General features: G+C 38.3%; 1 protein-coding gene across 1 annotated transcript in view; it reads left to right on the top strand.

Annotated features, from left to right (window-relative positions):
• The window catches only part of wg (wingless), a 63,263-nt gene that overhangs the window by 10,436 nt on the left and 29,084 nt on the right, over window positions 1-23,743 (top strand). Inside the window, exon 2 of the mRNA XM_065224475.1 lies at window positions 15,628-15,890. Coding sequence (XP_065080547.1) covers window positions 15,628-15,890 — 263 coding nt within the window. The remainder of the gene's footprint in view (window positions 1-15,627; window positions 15,891-23,743) is intronic.

Below are 23,743 nucleotides of genomic sequence, written 5' to 3' on the forward strand. Positions count from 1 at the left end.
GCAAAATGGTACTGAGAGTCCGTCCGGATTGCAACCTTTTTTGTGCCGTATCCACCATTGCTTTTCACATGATCAATTACATATCCCAATTTAAGACGCAAAAAAAGGGTTGCAGTCTGGTCGGAATCAATCTAAGTACCATTTTGCTCATGAAATGTCGTTGTTAATGGTCTGTTTACATTAGACTGGCTCACAAAAATAAAAAAAAATCTTATTTTTCACGGGCCATCATCTAAATTTGTTCCTTTAGATGACAAAACCATCCTCTGAAAGTTTCAGCTCATTTGATTGCTGGCGCTTTTAGTTTGAATTTGGTAATGAGAATTCGGATAAAATTCATGAAAAAATGATACCCGTACACTCTTTCGGGCCTCCCTTAGCTCAGTCGGTAAAGGCGCAGCTACAAAGCAAGACCATGCTGGAGGTGGCTGGGTTCAATTCCCGGTTCGGTCTAGGAATGTTTCGGGTTGGACAATCTCTCGACTTCCCTGGGCATAGAAGTATGATTGAACTTGACGCACAATTATACCAATGCAAAAATGGTACAGGCATCGAAAGCTCTCAATTAATAACTGTGGAAGTGCATCTAGAACACTAAGTTGAGAGCACGCTATAAGCTAATATGCGATATGCAATAAGCTTGAAATGCGAAGAAGAAGAATAAGAAGAAGAAGACACTCTTTCGGTCATAAAAAGGTTTCCTTATTCTCGATTGAGTAATAATTTTGTTGAAGACTGCATCATGAATCTAGTTATTATTATTATTTTTTTTTTTTAGATTCCGTATTTGGATGTATATGAGCATTTTGTATATGCACATGACAAAAACAGCTGAAACATTCAGAGAGTGGTCATCAAACCTAAAGACATGAGCCTGGATGTTGGCCTGTGGAAAATTTGAACTTTTATATTTTTAGTGCCGATCTAGTTGATACGTTGCATAAGCTGTATTTTGTTGCAATATACGAACAAAAAGCCCAAATAATTTCAAGAAAGAAAATCTCCATAATACTAACTTGAATCGTAATGGTGTCTTGAGTAAAGTTGTTCCTTTTAGTTTAAGCTACATGTGCTGGAACTCTGAGCTTTATTGAGTTTGCTGAACCAGTTCTATGCACGAAAGAGTCAAAGCATGTTATTTCTCCATATATTTCAACCAAAATGCCCATATAATTTTTATACCAAAAGCGCCAGCTCATGTTACATCCGAATAAGTTGAAATTTTCATAGAGTGGTGTTCTTACCTTATGGCACAAATCTGGTGTTTGGCCCGTTGAAAAAATCTCCGTATAAATGTGGACCAGTCAAGTTTACATATATGTGATTATGCTGAATAACCATAATTGAGGTAATCTCATCAAGGCTTACCAGTACGTGAACAAGCACAAGTGTATAAACCTCATACACAAAATTTCCATGGCTAGACCATCTATAACAATCAATTGCTTGAAAATGATCCCTAAAGAACCGAAAAGTCGATTAGATAACACTTTAGTTTTGAGTCTTCAAAAAATAAAGTGAAATTCCAACGTAGTTATGAGTAGAATATTAAGGGAAACTTGAATATCATTAAGCGGAAGTTTGCAAAGAAATACAGAGGAACTTTTTAAAAGAATTTTGACGATAATTGCACGATTATTCTATGCAGCATTTCAAGAAATTTCCTGAATCATAGAAAGGCCATGCGGTGCATAATTTCATGAGAGTTTTTGGAAAATACTTAGGGTATACTAAGGGGAAATACAATTACATGTGAGATGAATTCCAAAAGAACTTCATAGAAATTCGGAGGCGAATTGAGAATATGGTCTGACTAGAGTTGCAAAAGAGTTCCGGCTAGAATTCTATAGTTGAGTAGAATTCTTGGGATTTGAAAGGGGAATTGCAAGTTAATTCTAAGGAGAACTCTAATGTTTTCAGTAGAATTCCAAAGCAAGGAGGTGAATTCAAAGGAAATTTTAAGAAGAGTATGAAAGAATTTAAAGAGAATTGAATTCCAAGGAAAATCCTGATACATGCTGGAGTCTATAGTGAAACTAGTCTATTTGTACAAGACACTGGAGAAGTCTGCACATTGTAGACGAAATACGCAAATATGTCAATGATAGTCAATTAAGAGAGTGGATTCAAATGTAATCCTTTTTTTTTCCTTGATTTGTTTTTCGTCGATCTTGTTTTCCGTGCTGAGCACCAATGCTACCGACGCCAGAGTGGCAGCTCCCAAACCTGAACCTTTCCTATCGACCCATCAACTCATGAATCGGGGACCAACGGGCTTACTTTCCTTCCGGCACTGACGAAGACTGCATATTGTAAAGCTTGCTTCATTTAGAATTGGAACAAACTTTTGCTCATATTGTGGTGCTCCTGGTGGACGGATTTGGAAGTTCTTGGCGCCCACGTGTCGGGAATTTTGTCAGCTTCACGTATGTATTTTTGACATTCCGCAAATCGCCTGTACTTTGTAAACAATCAACATGGAAGCCGAAAGAAGGGAAAAAATTGTGCACAGTTATTTGGAAAATCCATTGTGGTCTGCATCTAGGCTAGCTAAACAGCTGAAATACCGTATGGCGCGTTATCAAACGGTATAAGGAAACATTGACGACGATTCGGAAGCCTCAAGCCAATCGTCGGAGTAGAACTGTCGACCGGAAACTGCGTGGTAAGATTTTGAAGACGATTAAGAGGAATCCCAATCTGTCGGACCGTGATTTGGCCAGAAATTTCGGTGCTGCCCATAGTATCGTGAGGAGAACTCGACTCCGGGAAGGAATCAAGTTGTATCGAGCTAGCAAACAGCCAAATCTGACCATAAAACAGAATAGTGTGGCCAAAATCCGTGCGCGGAAGCTATACGACCAGGTGCTGACCAAGTTCGACGGGTGTCTTCTGATGGACGATGAAACCTATGTCAAGGCTGACTTCGGGCAAATCCCAGGTCAAAAATTTTACTTGGCAACGACTCGGGGGGATGTTCCAGCCAAATTTAAATTTGTTTTTGCCGACAAATTTGCACGAAAATTTATGATTTGGCAGGGCATTTGCAGCTGTGGCAAAAAAACGAAAGTTTTCGTTACAAATAAGACAATGACGTCGGAACTATACCAAAAAGAGTGTCTCCAAAAACGAATTTTGCCGTTCATTCGATCCCACGACCATCCCGTAATGTTTTGGCCAGATTTGGCAAGCTGTCATTACAGCAAAGTCGTTCAAGAATGGTATGCAGAGAAAGGGGTCCAGTTTGTTCCGAAAAACCTTAACCCACCCAACTGCCCCCAGTTCCGCCCTATTGAGAAATACTGGGCAATCATGAAGAGGAGACTCAAGGCAAAGGGAAAGGTTGTCAAAGACATCAATCAGATGAAGACCTGGTGGAATAAGATAGCTAAAACGATGAACGAAGAAGGTGTGCGCCGCCTAATGAGCCGTGTTACAGGAAAAATTCGAGAATTCCTTCGAAACCGTGACGAATACTTTTATCCGTATTTTTTCTTAAAAGTATGAAGAAAACGCTACATTTGTATAAAAAAGATCTTGAATTCAATAATAAATAACTGAAATACAGGCAATTGTTTTTGTTCCAATTCTATCTGAAGAAAGCTTTAGTCGAAATACGTATCTGGCATGGATACCAAAATTAATTAAGTGGAATTAAATGGAAGATAACCTTTTTTGCTGCTATAACTAAGGAATTGTTTAGATACATTCAGTGACGTGTTCTTCTTCTTCTTTCTCGCATTTCAAGCTTATTGCGTACGGCATATTAGCTTATTGCGTGCTCTCAACTTAGTGTTCTATATGCACTTCCACAGTTATTAATTGAGAGCTTTCGATGCCTGTACCATTTTTGCATTAGTATAATTGTGTGGCAAGTACACTCATACTCTATGCCCAGGGAAATCGAGACATTTTCCAACCCGTAAAATTCCTTGACCGGACCGGGAATCGAACCCAGCCATCTCCAGCATGATATTGCTTGCAGTGAAGTGTTTAGGTGAGAAATTCCAGTGAAATGAATGTTTCAATTTGGTTCCCAAGACCAGCGAAAGACTGCCAAAGCCGTCATTTACCCTAATCAAGATTATTATGACTTCCTGTTGAATGATTTGCAATCCAGTAAACAAAATCTATCCACATACTAGCACACTCCGGCAGTCTCTCGTTAGTACGACCATAAATAACGTCATAATTAATAACAATTAAAATAGAAAGACAGCTGGAAAGATAAAGAGACACCCGTATGTAGGTACCGAACCGACGTGGCGCTACCTACCTGCTGAATCGAATCGATGTCCGATCGATTGGCTGCTGCAATACCGTAATTATATTCATTTCATAACCATTCAACTAACCTACGGTCAGTGTATCAGCACACACTCCACTGGACCGTCAGTCAGTCAGTCAGCCAGTCTGCCAGTCTGCCAGTCAAGCACCCCAACCAACCGGCCGACGGAGGAAGGAACGATTTGCAATAAAACTAAATTAATTTATCAAACGACCGGTATTGGTGTTCTCGGTTCGTTTCGCAGCGCTTGTCTGTTACTATTAATCAAATTGGTAATCATTTTCCTGATCCTCTCCCCACACATACCCTTCCCGTTCCTACCACAAACCTCAAAACCTCCCAGACACCCGCGTGTGGTTCGGGCGAAAAAATACGGCCTGTCGAATGAAAAATGACACAACAGTGTTAATTTGTCATTTATTACGCTATTAACAAACGCCCGTTTTCCCCCGGTCCACTGCGTCAGGAAGTTTCAGGAGGCAGGCGGAAATTTCTCGAGTCAAACTACAAAAGGAGCACATACGGGGTGACAAATGTGTGTCCAGCGTTCAGCAGGTTCATCGCTTACACCCATTGAAGTCTTTAGTCTCAACAGTTTTTCATTCGGGGATTTTGGGTATTCAAATCAACTTAATTAGACAGATTGCCACGCGAGAATTTGCATCGAGAAACATCTCCAAAACTGCAATAAATTTCGTTGTTCATTCGAGAAGAACATCAATGCGTTTCGGCGACGAACTCGGGACCAGTCAGTCAGTCACTCAGTCACCAGAAAGGGTAAAGGAAATAAATTGTTGCGCGTCCGTTAACAAGCACTCTCTCGGCGGTTCAGTTTCCCATGTTAAAAGTTGACAAGCAAATTAATTGCATTTCACACCTGTGATAGATGCTGCTGCTGCTGCTGTGGCTGCAGAGATTGGTGTGTTGCAACCAATCAAGCGGGTGATTATCGTGCCGGGGTGACCTGATTTTTCTATACGTGTGTGTGTATGCAAAGACAGGAATAAACGGGTGATTTTATGTCGCTCGTTTGTCGACCGAGAGGTGGTGATGCAATTATAAGGGAAAAATGTTAACCTCTCTCTTCAAGTAACAGCCTCGGAGTAAGCTTTATGACAAGGTGAAGGCACAATTTTGTTGCCCAGATAGCGATCGATTTGGGTCGTAGACGTGCGAAAAAGTGCACTTCCATGTGCATTGTGCAATTCGGTTTGCAATTAAAACCGACAAAACGAAGGGAAAAGTTTAATTTAATTAGCACGAAACTATGGTCCGGGTTGAGTTCGGATTGGGAAAGGGACGACAGCGGATGAATACAAATCAATTTCAGCTCTGTGGCAATGGCAGTGCAACAGCAGCGTTGCGAATCTGCATGTACGATCAACGTGCGCTCGGTGACGAGGCGCGAACGCGGATGAAAATGTAACCGAGTGCATATAAATTATGTTAACGAGTTCGTTAAATGCCATATAATGCTGGTTAAATAATAAAATTAATTACACAAATAATTATAATCAACGTTTACGATGATTACAATATTGATTACAGCCCGAGAACGAACGGTGGCAGTCAGTTACAAGTTGGCCGGGAAATGATCGTTCATCAAATATACAGTGTAGCAAAAGCATGATCTTGCCCTGTTCACGGTTACTCATGTAGCCGCACCAGACCGGATTGGCTTTCGTCTTGCTGTGTGCTGTGCATTCAGACGAGAGGTCACGATTACTCTCCAAACGTGTGACCTCCGCCAATCGAAATCGAAAATCTGGTCCATAAATTTCCATCGCTGCATTTTTGATGAACCACCGAAAAGACAGAGGTTCCCGTCATTAAATCGGAAATCTACCGCCAGATAAACACGAGAAAAACAGAGTGCCTAATGGGAAGTTAATGGCCATTTAATGGGGGTTTTGGGGATGAGAAACACAGTCTGAAAAAGGCATATGCGCGCGTTTGTGTGTGTGCTGCAGGAAACTACGTTCGTTTAACGATATAATTTGGTGTGATATCATCGATCGAATGGCTCAGCGAGCGGGCAAGTGGAGACAAAGATCGAATATAAATAGTGATGGATCAATGTGGTTATAAAAAAAAACTATTGATTGACTGGGTTTTCTACTGTTTTCCATACGGTGTACGTAGGGTTTTAGTATTCAGTACATCAGTGATGTATGGTGAATCAATCGTAACGCTAATAGGACTACGTGAAATTATTTCAAACGCATTCTCAGCTCAATCGTGATTTGGTGTGGGGTGAGCTTGGTGGAATAAGTTTGAATGGTTTTAAGCCACCGTATTAGCGGCGCCAGTGGTGTAGTGGTAAGCGTGATTACCTCTCACCCCAGCAGGCCTGGGTTCAATCCCAGTCGGCACCGCCGGAGTGTTCTGAGGCATAACATCTCTGATCACGTCTTCCTTCGGAAGGGAAGTAAAGCCGTTGGTCCCCGGTTCATGAGTTGATGGTTCGATAGGTAGGGTCAAGGTGTAGGAGCTGCCTTCCTGGCGTCGGTAGCATTGGTGCTCAGCACGGAAAACAAGATCGACGGAAAACAAATCAAGGAAAAAAAAAAGCCACCGTATTGCAGTAAAATCACACTGATGTAGTACTAGGGCGCTTCATTTTGATAAACATGTGGTGACAATTAAATCAAACGTTAACATTCTAGTGCAACATGTGCGCACGTTACTTATTGCTATTTTACATATCTGTTTTGTCAATTAGCTTAAGTGTGTCAACTTGGTGGGCTACAACAAAAGTCTTTGTTGTCTTTGAGAAAGTCGACACTGTTGCAAGTTATGGACATTTAGGTGCTGTAAATCTAACAGCTCTGAAACTTAGAGAATTTGAGATGCATTGAAATATTATGCTACATACTTTTCTTATAGGGCACTCCCCCCAGTTTGATTCATAACTACAAAATATGAGTCTGTGCAAACAATGGTAAAGATTGATGAAGTTGATATAAAGATTTTAGCGAATTACTATGAGCAGTTATTGAATTTCACTTACATCGGTTTAACTCTGACCAAACGATAAAAATAAATAAATATTTGATTGCCATAACAATGACCAACTAGCCTGTTGTTGATGTAATGAAATAGATGCCGTTTTCTGGTACAATGTCATAACAATCACATAGTCACATACCCAAGTAACATTTCAAGTTTTATCGAGGTTTTAAAGCATGCTACAAGTCTAAATCATAGTATTCAGAACCTTAATAAAACCAAAATTGTTACTTGGGATAAAATTAGAGCGATATAAGTTAAATTTAAAATGCATTCATATTAATTTCCATTCAAGTTTCAAACCATTTGCGTGACTTGTAAACCTTCATCAATCTTTACCATTTTTGCACAGTTTCATATTTTGGTGTTATGAATCAAACTAGAGAGTGGCCTATTAGAAATTTTACACATTTAAAAAAATAAAACACCCAAATGTAGTACCCTTGCTTCTTTAAATTTACCAGTAGCTTTCAAATAGCTACAATTTCCTGTTCAGACTTTTTCTCATGTGAGGCCAACATAGGCTTTGAAATGTTCAATGAATTAATAAAAACATCAAATCAGCATGGAAACTCCAAATTCACAATAAATAGCGTTATAAACGTTTTAATAACTATAATGACCTTCTAAAGGCGGAAATCGTCTTAAATAATAGCTTAAAAATCAACCAAATTACTCCTAGTGGTCATACTTTCAAATTCTCTTGCAATTTTATGTGGGTTTGTACCGTTTTTGATCATTTCTAGACCTATGTTTTTCCGGACTTCTGGTCACTGGAATCTGCTCAGGGTGGACGTGCAATCCAATCAGCCTACTGATCATTCTTGTATGAAATTGGTTCCAAACGTAAACAAACCCTGTAGGTTACTTATGGCTTGTTTACGTTTGGAACCAGTTTTGCGAGGTAGGCGACGGTTGTTCGTATTTGACAGCCACCTCCCCCCCCCCTCTTGTGTTCATCTTGGTGGGGCTGATTTTGATGATGAATTGTATAATTATTATTTTTATTTTTCACAAATATAGCACTGTAGAATGGGTTGTGTTGGTTTTTACACGCAGATCGATGAAAAAATATTGCGTCATGCTGAATTGAAGATTATATCCAGGTTTTAGACTCTGAAGTCGACAATATTCAAAATAAGCTATTTGCCCTTAATGAAATTGATTACTTTGCGATCCTCAAGCTTCTGATTTGGACAATTTTGGGTTGTATATTAAAACACTGATGAATATCAACAAACGTGTATTCACTGATGTATAATGAACTCATTTTGTTTGTTTCGCTCGTACGTGACAGCGAAGATTAAAAAAAAAACGCGTCACTTTTCAAATTGACCAATCCAGGGTTGCTTCCACTCACTTGATATAAAAATGTTTTTCGGAATTACGAAATCATTAGATGTTATGATGATATTTTGTACGTGTAGTTTGCTGGAAGAGGTTGCAAAGTATGTTTTTGACTCATAAAACCTGTCAATTTCGCATTCAGAGCGCCACAATCAGATATGAGCGTTCACTCAGAGTGAGCGCTCACGAATCATCAAATCGTTTATTATGACGCTCTGAAAGCAATATTGACAAGCTTAATGTGTCAAACAGTGTTAGAAAAGTTCGCGATATTTAACGAAGTTCACCATGGGAAAAGTTCGCGAGTCATAGTGATTTGTCGTGAACTTTTCCATCACTGGTGTCAAACACATACTTAATAACCTCTTCTTACAATATACATGTACTAATAATCATTATAACAACTAATGATTTCATAATTCCGTAAACAATTTTTTATAGCAAGTGAGTGGAAGCAAGCCTGGACCAATCTACATTGATCGATTCGCTTCATCGACTCTCTCTCGCTCGGCTCCAAAAACATGTTCATCTGTTCTTATCATCCAATTTGCTAAATAAAACTTTCTTTTTAACAGAGTATGTAGAAAAAATAGCTCAAAACATGAATTCAGTCAAGTTATTAACAAAAGAGAGAGTCGATGAAAAGAATCGATCAGTGTGGATTGGTCTTTTTGAAAAGTGACGCTAGAATTCATCTACACTCAAAAAAGGCCACACGTCTGATTGAAGCGTTTAAATACTTAATTTTCAATTGCACAATCATATTTATTTTAAGTGTGTTTCACCTTGGTTCAATGTGTTATTCACATTAATTTGTAGTGTGAAAATCTTTCACTATCATTTCAAGTGTATTGCACATTGGATCGCACTACTGTTCAAAACAGATGGATTCAAAGTGTTTTGGTTTTGAATGCGATGTGAATTGCTTGTACAGAAAGGTGAACATCGAAAACAAGGGTTGCGACTTCGTCCTTATCAACCAGCTTCATATATGAGAAAAATCGTGGTAAAGTGAGATCGAACGAAGAAAACGGCAGTAGCACACCCCAACAGGCTAGAATCGCATCCCAAATTAGGTTTCATCTGGCAGTTTTGTTTACATACTTGTCCATTCATTTTTAGAGTCGGTAAACTAGAAAACCGATCAAGTAGAATATTGTAGAACCTTGAGCATGGTTCATAGCATAAGATTCACACATGAAATGGATGTATTTCACAATAAGTACAAAATGATGATGACGTGTGAAATTGTTTGAGTGTACTCTGAGTTGAAGCGCTACTCCTTGCATGTGATAGTAAATGATAACAACAGACACTGATTTAAATACTCGCGAAAACATATGTATGAGTGATTCTAAATGTGAATCTGAAGATATTTGTGAAATTTAATGCTCACATCATATGCCGGATATTTTGAAGGATTCCAGGATTCTGTATCTAACTATAACGAACGAGCGCGTGAATTGCAAAAGTTGGTGCAAGCATTCGATTACCAACATTTCCAGTACACACAAATTCATGCCTCCGCCGTTCGGTTACTATTGAAATACCGAACTGTTCGGTAAAAGTTTAAAAATCAGTGAAAAGTTTATATCAAATAGAGGAAATGGAAGTAATGTCGGCCTAAATGCTCCTAATTTGGGCCCATACATAAATTCAGCAATCGACTAAATTTTTAATAGCGACCAAAAATATCCATTAGTACCGTTTCAATAACGCGTTCATCTAGATAAAATTGAAAAATAGCGGATTTTTAGCGATGGGCCCAATCATAGATCCATAGGCCAACATTAGAGCCATTTCTCCTATGTGCAGACTTAGTTCAGTTAACTCCATTTAATAGTAAAACATTAAATTAGTCGATTTTAATGATGTCTTACGTGTAACTGTCATTTGAAATTTTACCGACTTTTTCAGCTGTTCAAAAACCCGGTAAAATTTTACCAACTTCAGTGATCTGAATTCACTGTGTACGGCCTAAAGGGCACACGACTGCAGGATGTTTTCCACTTTGCATTTTCAAGAACACTAATCTCATCATCCAGAAGTGTTGCAGTAGTGTTGCACCAAATAGTGCTATTCGGCCAGGTGTTCGGCGTTTACACCAAAATGTTATCTGATATTCCGCTGTTTCATAACTAACCAGTGGTCGACAACGTGTTTAAGCGTAATTCGGTGCATCATTATCATGCAGATCCAAAAATTTTACGCGATGTTTGTACGAGAAAAGGCTTCCACCAATCGTGCCTCCAATGCATCAAAATGGGCTTCATATAACCGTAATGGTCATAAAGTCCAATCTCAGCCTTACATTGCAAAAAAGGGCAATGCTGGTTACTTGGGGATGGTGTAAGTACTCGAAAGTAAACATTTTTAACTTTCCCCTAAAACACCAGAAAGATCAAACTGGTCTCAAAAATTCTTAATGACCCAAAACATGTCAATATTGGATTAAACATCCGAAATGGTCTGAACATTGTTTGAAGGTTTTAAATAAAGTGCAAATAGGGATTCTAATTGCCAAATGGGTTTAAAATTACGCGATCACTTCCAAATATTTTAATAGCCATTAGGTTAACAAAATGGCTAGAAATGTTAAAACTGCTTTTAAACTCTGACCCATTTTTTTTTCGATCATATCAAAATGTCCATAAGATTCTAAAATCTCCCAAATTATCTTAACAACGCCCTTGGAAACATCAATGGCTTTCATGAGCCCGAAACAATTTCCTTTAGACGACAAATGACCGAAGCAATACCAGGAAATTCAGTTAGCCCAACAAGCTAAAGTATTTTCATCTTACAATAATTTTTTTAAAAATATTTCCGGCCAACTGGTCAATGGGTCAGTTCTAAAAATCGCTGAAAGCGCACAGCCACTCATTGATGGGGTCATTCCATTCATCTAACAAAATCAACTTATCGGCATGGAACTGACCAACTGGTCGGTTAACCAGTAACCAAAGAACGAGTCAACTGAACAGCTTTGCAGGTTTATTGATTGGTTTGTTTGTTTGGGTGATAGTTGGTTGGTGTTTCCATTTGCTGGCTTTAAAAACTTTCAATTATTTTGGTCGGTCTATCCATAATTTTGGACAGTTCTTTTGTGTAGTTGGATGGGTTTCTTGGTCAATTTGGTGTGTTATGGTCAATTTGGCTCATCTTCATCGAATGATGAGTGTGCTTGTGTCGGAAGTGATTTCTGCTTAAGCAGAAACGGAACGCCATTATTTTTTGGAAAATCAAAAGTTGTTTTTTTTGTTCAGAACCAATAGTCTGAAAATGTGTTCCTTCCCAAGTAACAAAGCTAGAGCTGCTTGGCTATATTCAAAATTTATAAAGGTTTTATTGCAGCTGCAACCATTACCTACAGCTTTATCACGGTCATATACAATGCAAGCCATGAAACATTCTTATAGCTATCTACAAAACTCCTATAAAGCTAATTAAAAAACCAACTGATGCTTACGCTATTTTCACTTATGAAAGGTTTTATGATTGCTTTGAAGTATACAAAAAAGTAATATGAATTGCCCTTATAAAACCAAAAAATAAATCCTTTCGTTGCTTTATAAGTAAGCACAATAAAACTAGTTGGCCATGAAACAGTTATTTTAAAACAATTATAAGCATTCAGTTGCAACTTGTCAGAAATGTAAATAGGTGGTTTATTTTTACAACATAGAAAAGAATCAAAACTTTCCGGTACTTCCAAGCGGAGCGCAAAGAAAATCAACAAAATTGTTAGCATGAGCATGAAAACATTTCGTGTATACGTATACGCGACGTAGTGTGCGTAAGAAAAACGTCAGCAATCTCCATGATTCTTCCGTTCTCGCTCGCATATACATGGGGTGACACGGTCGAATCTTGGTCGAAATACATGGAATGGTGACAGTCCTAGGGCAAAAAGGTTGAAATCACGCATAACTTTTCATAAAGGTTAATGTAACATTCAAAACTTTTCTAAATGTTTGTAAAATTCATCGGTTGCACCCGTAGAATAGGAATATACATTTGCCCTCAAATAAAAAAAATAATTCAAGTTGAACATTGCATTAGGTCCTAAGTTACATTTACAGATTCTCTTCGTCGACTTTCTCTTTGCATCCCCACGGTCATGTAAAGACTTAAATCGCACAGTATGTTTCTTCAAAAAAGCTATTTATTTAATGTATTTGCAGAAGAGAAAAATATAACATTATATACTTGTTAGCCAAAAAATCCGAAACAGAAAGTAAAAACCATATTTCCGACGTTTTTTTCTTTAACTCCATATAACTTGGAACCAGCAGACTGTGAAAATTTAACGTCTTTGAAAGAGCTGTTCATTTTGTCAAGATAAACAACTTTGCCCAGAACATCAAGTCTCCAAAACGTCAGAGAAAGAAGTTAGATTGTGGCACCATCTTTGCGGAAGAGTTTTGAACTATTTGTTTATGTCAATAGATGGTCCTTATTATGATGGGAAATTTTGCCCAAGACACCAAGTCACGGAAATGTTTCGTTTCGGAGTTATTAATTTGTGGATTCGTGACCCAGTGTGCAATGTAAGCATTAGACATTTTAAGGAATTGCGCTTGGTGTTTTTCTTGCCTGCTGTCCTCTGTCGCCATATTGTCATTATGAAAATGCCATTAGCCTTGGAATAAAATCCAAGAAATTTCAATAGAATAATGGCTAAATAAGAGATCCGAAATGATTTCCAGTGTGCATTGGTGTGAATTTATGTATTGAGATCTATTTTCTGCAAAATTAGGGTGATTCCATCAAATTCTTTTGATTTCTGAAACAATCTTTTTTGTTAACTTGAATTATTTTGGAGGCGCATTTATTTAACGCTCATATTATCCCAATATACACGATAAAATTTCAAGCGCATATGTTTTGGAACTTCAAAAATGTCGTATATTTTATCTGAGATTTTCACTAATGTCGTCATGAAACTAAATTGATTGCATGATGATCTTGACACCAACACTCAAACCTATTTTTACCGATGAAGACTTCCATATGGAAAAAAAAGTTTCAGCAGAACAGAACAACTAATTTATGGCGGTTGCTTTGAAGCCAATGAAAATTAAATTGGCTTTATAACTGATTTTCACCAAAGCGTAATAACACTGCTTGGATACAATATTACTCTTATAGAGGCTATGAGAACCTTTTGTAGAGTATGGGGCTTTCTGATAAAAGGTTTTAAGACAGCTTTATTGTGATTCTCAAACATGCTTTATAAACCTTATCAAGAGTGGTCCACTAAGCTGGAAGACGATCTTATAGCGGTTATCAAGAGGTTGTGCTGGAGCTATTAATTTTATTGACAGTTTTATAAAATTGATCTCAATAACCACTAATAGAGTGCAATAAAACAAGAAATGCTACTTGGGTTGTGTTCCGGTAGGCAAGTAGAATTTAATGAACACATTTTCATGAACATAATTTTGGTTTTGAACGAAAGAACTGTTGTCAAATTTTTGAAAATGAATGACGTCTCATCTTAATTAATTCTCATTTATTTTATGAAAACACTGACAATAGCGGAATATTTAAAAGCATTTTCCCTTAAATTGAGAAAACTTTCTTCAGACTACACACCTTCTCAGTCTTATCATCTTCCCACATCCGACGCATTATTACGGATAATTTATTACCCGTGCGTGTGCAATACCGACCGTCTGGTCACATTACACCCAGAAGAAATCCACCGCCCGGTAAGCGTGCTCTCGGCAGTCTTTCACCCAGCTTTCCCTCTTCCAGCATCGATCTGGGAATCGAATTCGCGCGATTGCCATCGAAATGACCATTTGGGGATAAAGCGCCACGGTTTCATCACATCATCGTCGGCTAATCTGTTCGCATCGGTCCGCCGACCGATTGTCGCGACTTGTCTTTTGACTTGGACAAAATGCCATCGTCGCTCCCGCTCCGTCGCCATCGCCGCCGTCATCGGTAGCTATGTAGCTTATTAAACATTCAACAAAACATGCTCAACGGTCTCAAACATGGTCACATCTTGCCACGCTGCGCCGCTAAAGTTCGCTCTTTTTATGATCATTGTTGGCGATTTTATGGCAATACCACTCTGTCACACACGCACGCGGCAGTATCGTCGAGATGTGGATCCATTTGTCGTCGCTTCCTTCTCGTCACCGCGCGAGATGGTTATTAAATTACACTGCTTGAGTTATGAAGCGTGGCTGGTCAGGAATTCCGATTCCATCCAGTGTGAGCCACTTTCCTGTGGTTGTGAATTTTAATCTTCATGAATTCTTGGAACGGGACGCGGAACTTATGGCTCCACCGAAATTAATAACCAATTGCGCGTCTGTTTGTCCCCAAACAGTCAGTGCTCCACGAACGCAGTTTCCCCACCACCAGCCAGTAGCTTGTTTACCATTTATCACCCAGTCGTCGTCGTGGTTGTCAGCCCCTTCCAGCAGTTCACAGTTTTGTAGGCAAACTTCATTTGCATAAAACAACAACCATTTCGTAACTACTAGTTGGATCGCAACAACTCTGTGGTCGTATTTTTCCACGTCCCAAATATTGATCCAACCAATACACGAGTTGACATCCACAGCGGTCTTGAATTCAGTTTTGGTGATTGAGACGTTCGAAAAGACGATTCCAAGAAACAACCGACTGACACACATGTTTTTGAGTGACCATATGACCAACCTGTTACTTCCTGGCATCCTTCAACCTTTTTGCTTTTTTTTTTCGGAACGAGATTGTGTGAAATTTGATGCGTACCTTCCTAGGTCAATATTTGTTCTAAGAGTTAATCCATCATCTTCCGTTCCGTGTGATCCACTGTTTGTCTCCTTTAGTTCGTTTCTTGATTCACAGGTGAATTCTGAAGTACGTCATTCCATATATTTACCCAAGAAATCTAGGCATCTTCGAAGAAAAACATACCCGACGAAAGTTGGAGTTGAACGCATTGTTTTAACAGATGATCTATCCTTTCCTTTTCACAGGGGAATCGCAAAAGCAGGAGAACCGAACAACATTTCCCCGCTGGCCAACGGGATGATCTACATGGATCCGGCGATACATGCCACCCTGAGGCGGAAGCAGCGCCGGTTGGCACGGGAGAATCCCGGGGTGCTGGCGGCAATCGCCAAGGGAGCCAACATGGCCATCAACGAGTGTCAGCATCAGTTTCGGAATCGGCGGTGGAACTGCTCGACGAGGAACTTCCTCCGGGGCAAGAATCTGTTCGGCAAAATTGTGGAACGAGGTAAGTGCGTGCTGTGGGATGTTGGGTGTGAATTGAGTGTAATGAAGTGATCAAATTGGGTGGCGCATATTTATTTTTACACTTGCGAAAATAGACTCTCGAATCGATTAATAGGTGGATGAAAATTGAATTATAGTACGCACGAGTTTGCTTGGCAAACTTGTTGTCTCATTTCCTTAAGGGTAATCGAATCGCACCGAAACAATATATTGGTTTCTAAATAATATTGGTGTAAGATTAGAATAAAAAAAATAAACAGATATTTTTCCTTTTTTTCTAAAGATAAATTATTTGTAGGCAATATGTCATCATGGCACAAAAATCGCTGGGCTCAAAAAAAAAAAAATTATTTACACGGAGATTATCTTTAGAAAAATAGGTCGGTTAGGTTTATTTTCTTGATGAGATGAAACCAATAGATTTTCTTGGGTTTTTTTATATTGTTTTCCAATAGTTTGAATAATCCATCAAAGTGTTTTGTTATTTCCATACGTGTAGTTTATGATTTTCAAAGTTGGGAGGAAATACTATACTAATATCAATATGAAGCTTTTGTGCAATAAATTATTAGCTTGAGAAAGTTCTTAAGAGGATATGCCATTAATGCGTCCATACTAATCAATTACACACTCTTTTACCTTACTCATACTTTGATGTATGAGGATATTTGAGGTATGCAAGATCAGAGTCAAGATTTTGAAATTAATTCATAAGATCAATGAAGTGATTCTAAAGGTCTTCAAAGTTCACTACTGAACCTGACCCGTTAGAACATGACGCCTCTGGATGCGGATAGCTGAATCTGAAGTTTATGCAATTGAAATCAGGAATCGACCAACCAACTCGACTTTTAACTCTTACCGACAGAGCGCGATAAGGCTGAAATACATGTCATGTAGGTTGCATTTTGATGCATGTTTTTTTAAATTTACCATCTAATCGAATAAATGTAGATGGAATGCACTGGATTCCCATTGAACGCAACATGATTTTCTTAACTACCTGATTGTAAATCATAAATGCTCGATATGAGAAAATGTCCGAAGCTTGTATATAGAGTAGTGCCTAAGTTATTATGAGTTCAACGTAGAAGCCCGAGCAGGAGAAAATATCTAATGAATACGTAATTCTGACCTGATACCAAAATTTGGTATTGACCAGCATGACATGAGAGGTAAAATACTATAGAATAATACCAAAAAAATGCTTGCAAAATACTGTCTAAATATTAAAAATTGATATTTGTTTACCAAAAGAATACCTGTGTGGCATTGTTTTGGTATTGTGTTGTCACAGTTTGGTATTAGAATGGTTTTGTGGGAACATTTTTTTGTATTATTTTTGGTATGTACATCCATACCAATTTAATGTATCAAGATATTCGTTCCTGCTCGGGAGTCGCATGAGTAAAGTCCAGAAGGCTTATTGGTCAACATCAGAAGCTTTATGGACTTAGTCTAAAGGCCTAACTAGTCATCTGTTTACCATTATTATGACGTTGCCTTGTAGGTTGATTTTTCGGGGTGAGCTTCAGATTCAAATATCTACTTTCAATGATATTTTTTATTAATATTAGAAGGTCTGATGAGTTTAGTCCAGTGGTCTTTATTAATCTTAAGGGGTAGTTTCAGCCTCCTGACTCAAAATTTCAGAATAGCTATTGAGGAGGATCCTGAGCAGGAGAAAATACCTTATGGATACCAAATTCAGGTGTGAGAATAGCATAACTGGCAACCTGAATATGGTATTGACGAGGCTGACATAAGAAGTAAAATACCAAAAATAATACCTCAAAAATGATCTACGAATAACGAACTAATAATTAATTTAGTTATTATAATAACTGACGGATAACATACGCCTTTTTTTTACGCCAGAATACCATAGCCTGCTATTTGAAAGGACTTCTAATACAAATACACTAACTCTTTGTCGTTATTGTCTAAAAACTGAACCCGAGCAGGAACGAATATCTCGATACCTTAAATTGGTATGGATGAGCCTGACATAAGAGGTAAAATACCAAAAAAATGTTCCCACAATACCGTTCCAATACCAAATTATGATAATGCAATACCAAAACAATACCACCCAGGTATTCTTTTGGTATCGAAATATCAATTATTGGTATTTACAAAGTATTTTTCATGTAACTTTTTGGTATTATTCTTTGGTATTTTAACTCTTATATCATGCTGGTCAATACCAAATTGTGGTATCAGATCAGAATTAGGTATTCATTAGTTATTTTCTCCTGCTCGGGATTTGATATTTTACAAAATATTTCGATAACTGAAAAATATCAAAACAAGCTTTTATACCACACGCATAACAAAATAAGCTATCATACCGCATTAAGATATTCATATGATATCGGTTAGCTATCGGTTCCTGCTCGGGATACGAGTAAAATCGGAAAGATCTCGTGAATCAGTTATCCTGGCTTGAGAGTCAGGATTTAGATATTAGTTAAAACATTTTATTGACCAATTTCGGTGGCCTTAAAAGCAATCTTCAGACGTCAGCTTCGGTTAACTCGTATGGTTGAATTGATAGGCTATATGGAAGGTGTAACTTAGGTCAATTTCAGATCTCTTTCAAATCATCTCGGAAGCTAATGCTTATAGTGTAATCCAAGAGCCTTAGTGGTTAACTTCGAATAGCTTAGGAGATAAGCCCACAGACATTATAGATAATCTTATAAAAATATTGTGGGACATCTTATGCGTTTACTTGGTGAGGCCTTCACAAGATATCTTGTATCAATATTCATTACAAGGTGCTTTATGAGTTCAATCGAATCATAAGTCTCTATATGAAGGTTCATTAAAAGGCTTTGTGCCAGCTCTGTAACCAGATATTTTCAAAGATTATGAGCTCTAGGAGGTGTAACAGCTTTTTTATCAAAATGATTTTGAGCTAATCGAGGCGTGATAGAAATATTACCTGTTATGCTGGTTGGGTCTGGTTACTAGATATTTTCCGAGATGTTGAGCTTCTGGGTGCGTTAGTTTTTTAATCAAAATAAGTTTGAACTCCTGGAGGTGCAGCAGCTTCGTAATAAAAATGATTTTAAGCTCCTCAAAGTGCAACAGTTAAGGGCCTCGCTTAGCTCAGTCGGTAAAGACACAGCAACAAAGCAAGACGGTGCTGGACGTGGATGGGTTCGATTGTCGGTCCGGTCTAAGAATTTTTCAGGTTGAAAAATTTCTCGACTTCCTTGTATCTCAAAATTGATCTTACACCAGGACAGAGGACATTTTGACGTAGGACTACGTCTGTGATTTCTATATGGGGGTGCTTTTTGTGAAATGCAAAAATGGAACATCTAACAAAATTATGAAAGATTTGGAACGTTAATTACTCAGCTGCCCCTGGACCGATTTTAATAGGTCAGAAATATTTATACGTATCTGTTTAATTCAAGGCTTTACCATTTTTAGAAATGTCACTTTTGAAAATTGCACGAATGTGCAACTGTTGCTATGATAATTAAAATTATCACCGATTGACTGCGAAAAGCGATTTCCCTAACACTGATTTCAAAGTTGAATTCCATCCGGTCTCCCCAAACGGTATTTATTCAACCACCGCGTGGTGAGTGGTGGTATTCTCCAGTACACAACGAAAGGCTCCCCACAAGCAGCTAGCTATCAAGGCTGGTCTCAACCGCTGATCGGATTCATTTCCAAACACCACGTGTGGTGGTGTCCGGTCGTCTGCATCATCATCAGCAGTAGCAGCAGTGCTTTTGACACGTGGTGTTGAACATTGTTCTTCAGTACACAACGAAAGGCTGGCTGCAAGCAGCGAGCTGCATTCCACAAGAGCATCTATAGAAGGAGGATGAAGCCGCACCGCTATTGAGGAATCAGTAGCTCTTCGTGGGTCGCTATGGGCCATCTATGTCAAGCGCCTTATACTATAGAGTATAAACAGAGGGTACCCCGCTCAAATTTCTATTCCTACACATAACACAAGCTCATGCTGCAGTTAACAAATAAGATTTATTATATAAGACCACGTAGTCCTACGTCGCCATTAAGTACAACCCCACAGGGCTGTCCCTTGTAGTTTTTTTTTTGAAAAATGGTGAATAGATATATTGTTTTAAATCATAGCTGGTGATTGATCAAATGTTTATTGATGTATTGCTATAGTTTTAGCCTTTATTGGAAGAGCTTGTAGGGGAAATGGATGTAATATCGGCCTAAATTCCCCAAATTTGGGCAATTGACTAAATTTTCAATAGCGACCAAAATATCCATTAGTACCGTGCCAATGACGCGTTCATCTAGATAAAATTGATAAGTAGCAGATTTTTAGCGACGAGCCCAATCTTAGATCTATAGGCCAACATTAGAGCAATTTCCCGTATGAAATTAGATTTATTTTAGTGAAACGCTCAATTTTCAACTTTTTACCTAGTGGGCGAATTTTAGTAAAATTAGTGGCATATGAATGATCCTTACTACCACTGAGATTGAGCAAAATTTTAAGAAGTTATGATCATTTTATTTAAAGAAAATAAGATTTTTCAAGAAAAAAAACGGGTTCCTTAATTTGCTCTAACTTTTTGTAAAATCAACCAAATATGCCTAATACTGAGTCAATAATTGTTAAATGTATACTGAGTCTGCTCCCAAAAATTCAGAAACGTATCTTTTTAACTTGTGCTTTAAGAAACGTTTTTTCTCTAAAATTTAAATACAGCTGTATTACTTTCTTCTTGAGGATGAAATCATCTTGGAACTTGGTGAAATCAAATACAAGTTTGCTTGAAAGTTTCTGTTTTTTCTAAGTAACTATACTACAGTCTTGAATCGCTAGGGTTTGAAATTATTGGGTTTGCGGATGATATAGTGATAATAGTCTGCGGAAAATTTGATGAAATCATATCAAGCAGAATGCAGACGGCATTAAATGTAGCTACACTGTGGTGCAAGAATGAAGGATTGAAAATAAATCCTTCAAAAACAACGATTGTACCCTTTATAAAAAGACGAAAAGTCTTATTTTCAAAACTTTCTTTGGAAGGAACAGAATTAAAATATTCTTCGGAAGTAAAATATTTAGGAGTAACTTTAGATAGCAAGCTCTATTGGAATGTACATTTAGAACAAGTAATAAAAAAAGCAACCAATGCTCTTTGTATTAGTAAAAGGACGTTTGGTAAGAAATGGGGACTCAAACCTAAAATGTTACATTGGATTTATTCGGCTATAGTAAAACCAAGAATAATTTATGCATCACTAGTTTGGTGGCCAAAAACAGTGCAAAAAACAGCTCAACAAAGACTTGAAAAACTGCAGAGGTTGGCCACTACCTCCATAACTGGAGCAATGCGCAGTACTCCATCTAAAGCCTTAGAAGCTTTGCTTAATCTTCTTCCTTTACATCAATTCATTCAACTGGATGCAATGAAGAATGCTCTCAGACTCAGACGAACAAAAGAGCTCTTTGAAGGAGATCTTAAAAATCATATGAGCATCTTGAAAGAGATTCAATTAAGTCCACTAATTTTAAAGAATGAAGATTTTATGGCAAAAACTCATGAATTCAACCATCTATTTAATGTGTTTAATACAACACGCAATGATTGGGAGACTGGAGGGCCGTTGATTCGTCCTGGGTCTATAACATTCTACACGGATGGCTCAAAACAGGATAACAGGGTAGGGGCAGGAATAACAGGTCCCGGAATTAACTGTTCTGTAGCAATGGGTAAATGGCCAACAGTATTCCAAGCAGAAATATTTGCGATTCTAGAATGTGTAGAAATATGTTTAAAAAGAAATTATAGGAATGCAAACATATGCATTTTTTCGGACAGTCAAGCAGCATTGAATGCCCTTAAATCAATGATCTACACTTCAAAGTTAGTGTGGGAATGCTATAATCAACTTCAGAAATTGTCCTGTCGTAACAAGATAAATTTATATTGGGTTCCTGGTCATTGCGGCATTGAAGGAAATGAAAAAGCTGATCAGTTAGCAAAGCTTGGCTCATCCCAGAAATTTATTGGTCCCGAACCATTTATTGGTATATCGCCTTCTAATCTGAAAATGGAATTAAAGAACTGGGAAAAAAGCAAGGTACAATCCAATTGGAATAATACCTCAACAGCCCGGCAATCTAAACAATTCATTAAGCCCAACGTTTTGAGTACGCAAAGGTTACTCAATCTTTCCAAAAAAGATTTAAGCACCTACACTGGATTAATAACAGGACATTGTCCTAGTAAATATCATTTTAAAAAAATTGGAAAGCTTAGCGACGATAGATGTCGCTTTTGTTATTTGGAGAGCGAAAGCTCTGAACATTTATTGTGTGATTGCACTGCTTTATTTAATAAACGATGCAGATTTCTTGATAAAGGACTCACCGTACCTGAAGAAATTTGGACCAGTATACCCAATAAAGTTGTAAACTTCATTCGAAGTGCAATTCCATATTGGGATAATGCCGATGATCAATGATGAAGATCACTCTACATAGTGGTTGATAATCAAAACACACGGCAAATAGTAAAGAGAGGATACACCACAATAGATCAAAACACTGGTCGCAGTGGTAAATGTCCACGACACGGAAAAAAAAACTATACTACATGAATTGCTCCCATGGATTGTTTTACACATATCGCTAATTTATCAAACACCAATTATTCCTAGTACTATACATTTCACAATCCTGAATCGTACCAAAACCGAATGTGCACTGAATGCTACTGTTGGATGTGAATTGAGCAATTGTGATACATGATACGAATGCCGATTAATTCCAGCAGTCAGCATCTTCTCAGCTTAAACTTGCTGTAAATGTTGACTGTCAAATCAAGTTGAACTTAGTTAAACGAGATTGCCTACAACACGAACCGGCAGGTACGTGTCTAGCAACTCTCCAGTTCCAAGACTCAGCTTGCCAAAATCTTTCACTTTCTTCTTCTCGCAGCAATGCTTCCTTCCACCGCTGTGTAACAAAACAGGCAAAAAGATCCAAAACCTCTGATTTATAGCCCATATAAAATCATTTATTAATATGTATCGATACGCTTTAATAGGGTTTCTGCCTTCCCCGGTCCCATGCGGCTAGATAACTTCTAGTCTTTTGTTCCGAACCATTTGGATTGAACGGCCGTACAAAACGGGTGCAAAAAAGCGGTCAATTTTAGTTCCTTAAAAAAAAATCCCGAAAGTGGAAACGAGTAGACACCAATATGAGAAATTTTTATTGCGACATTAAAAAATAAAACTGTCATCATCGCCATCATCCCACCGGGCACCACCGCCATCACCACCACCGGGGGCGGGCGTAGATCTATCGGTGTCGGCCGGGGTGGTCATAAAAGTCGGAGCCTTTGGACCTCTGAGGCAGCCCGGGGGCGCTAGATCTTCATCGCCATCAACATCTCGCATCTCGAAGTCAGCGATGAAGCAACAAGCACAGAAAAAAGGCGATTCGATATTGTGCGGTTGCACAATCTTTCTTCGGCCAAGGGCTTTGATAGAGGTAGTAGCGTGGTTGTAGGTCGTGTGACAAGATTTATAGCTTTTAATTGCCTTCTGGTAATAAAGTTGTAGCTGATGGGAAGAAGTTGAGGCGCTCCAGCTTCATCGTCGTCATCATCATCATCAGCAGCAGCAGCACCAGCATGATCCGTGTGGTCAACCGCATGTGAATAGCGAACAAATGGACGAGGCAAATCTCGAGAGGTAGCCTTAATTTGCTGGTCAATTAGGACCATTCCGTTCGGTTGTGGCAGAGCGAGCCTTGCGATTGCTTCTCGGTGCGAGGCATGTGCGATAAACAAATCGAAGTGAGGAGATAAAATCGCGATAAAAATATTCTCA

Source organism: Ochlerotatus camptorhynchus, unplaced genomic scaffold (genome assembly GCF_037179485.1).
Source record: "Ochlerotatus camptorhynchus isolate MF236.1 unplaced genomic scaffold, CSIRO-AGI_Acam_v1.1 ptg000211l, whole genome shotgun sequence".
Classification (NCBI taxonomy): domain Eukaryota; kingdom Metazoa; phylum Arthropoda; class Insecta; order Diptera; family Culicidae; genus Ochlerotatus; species Ochlerotatus camptorhynchus.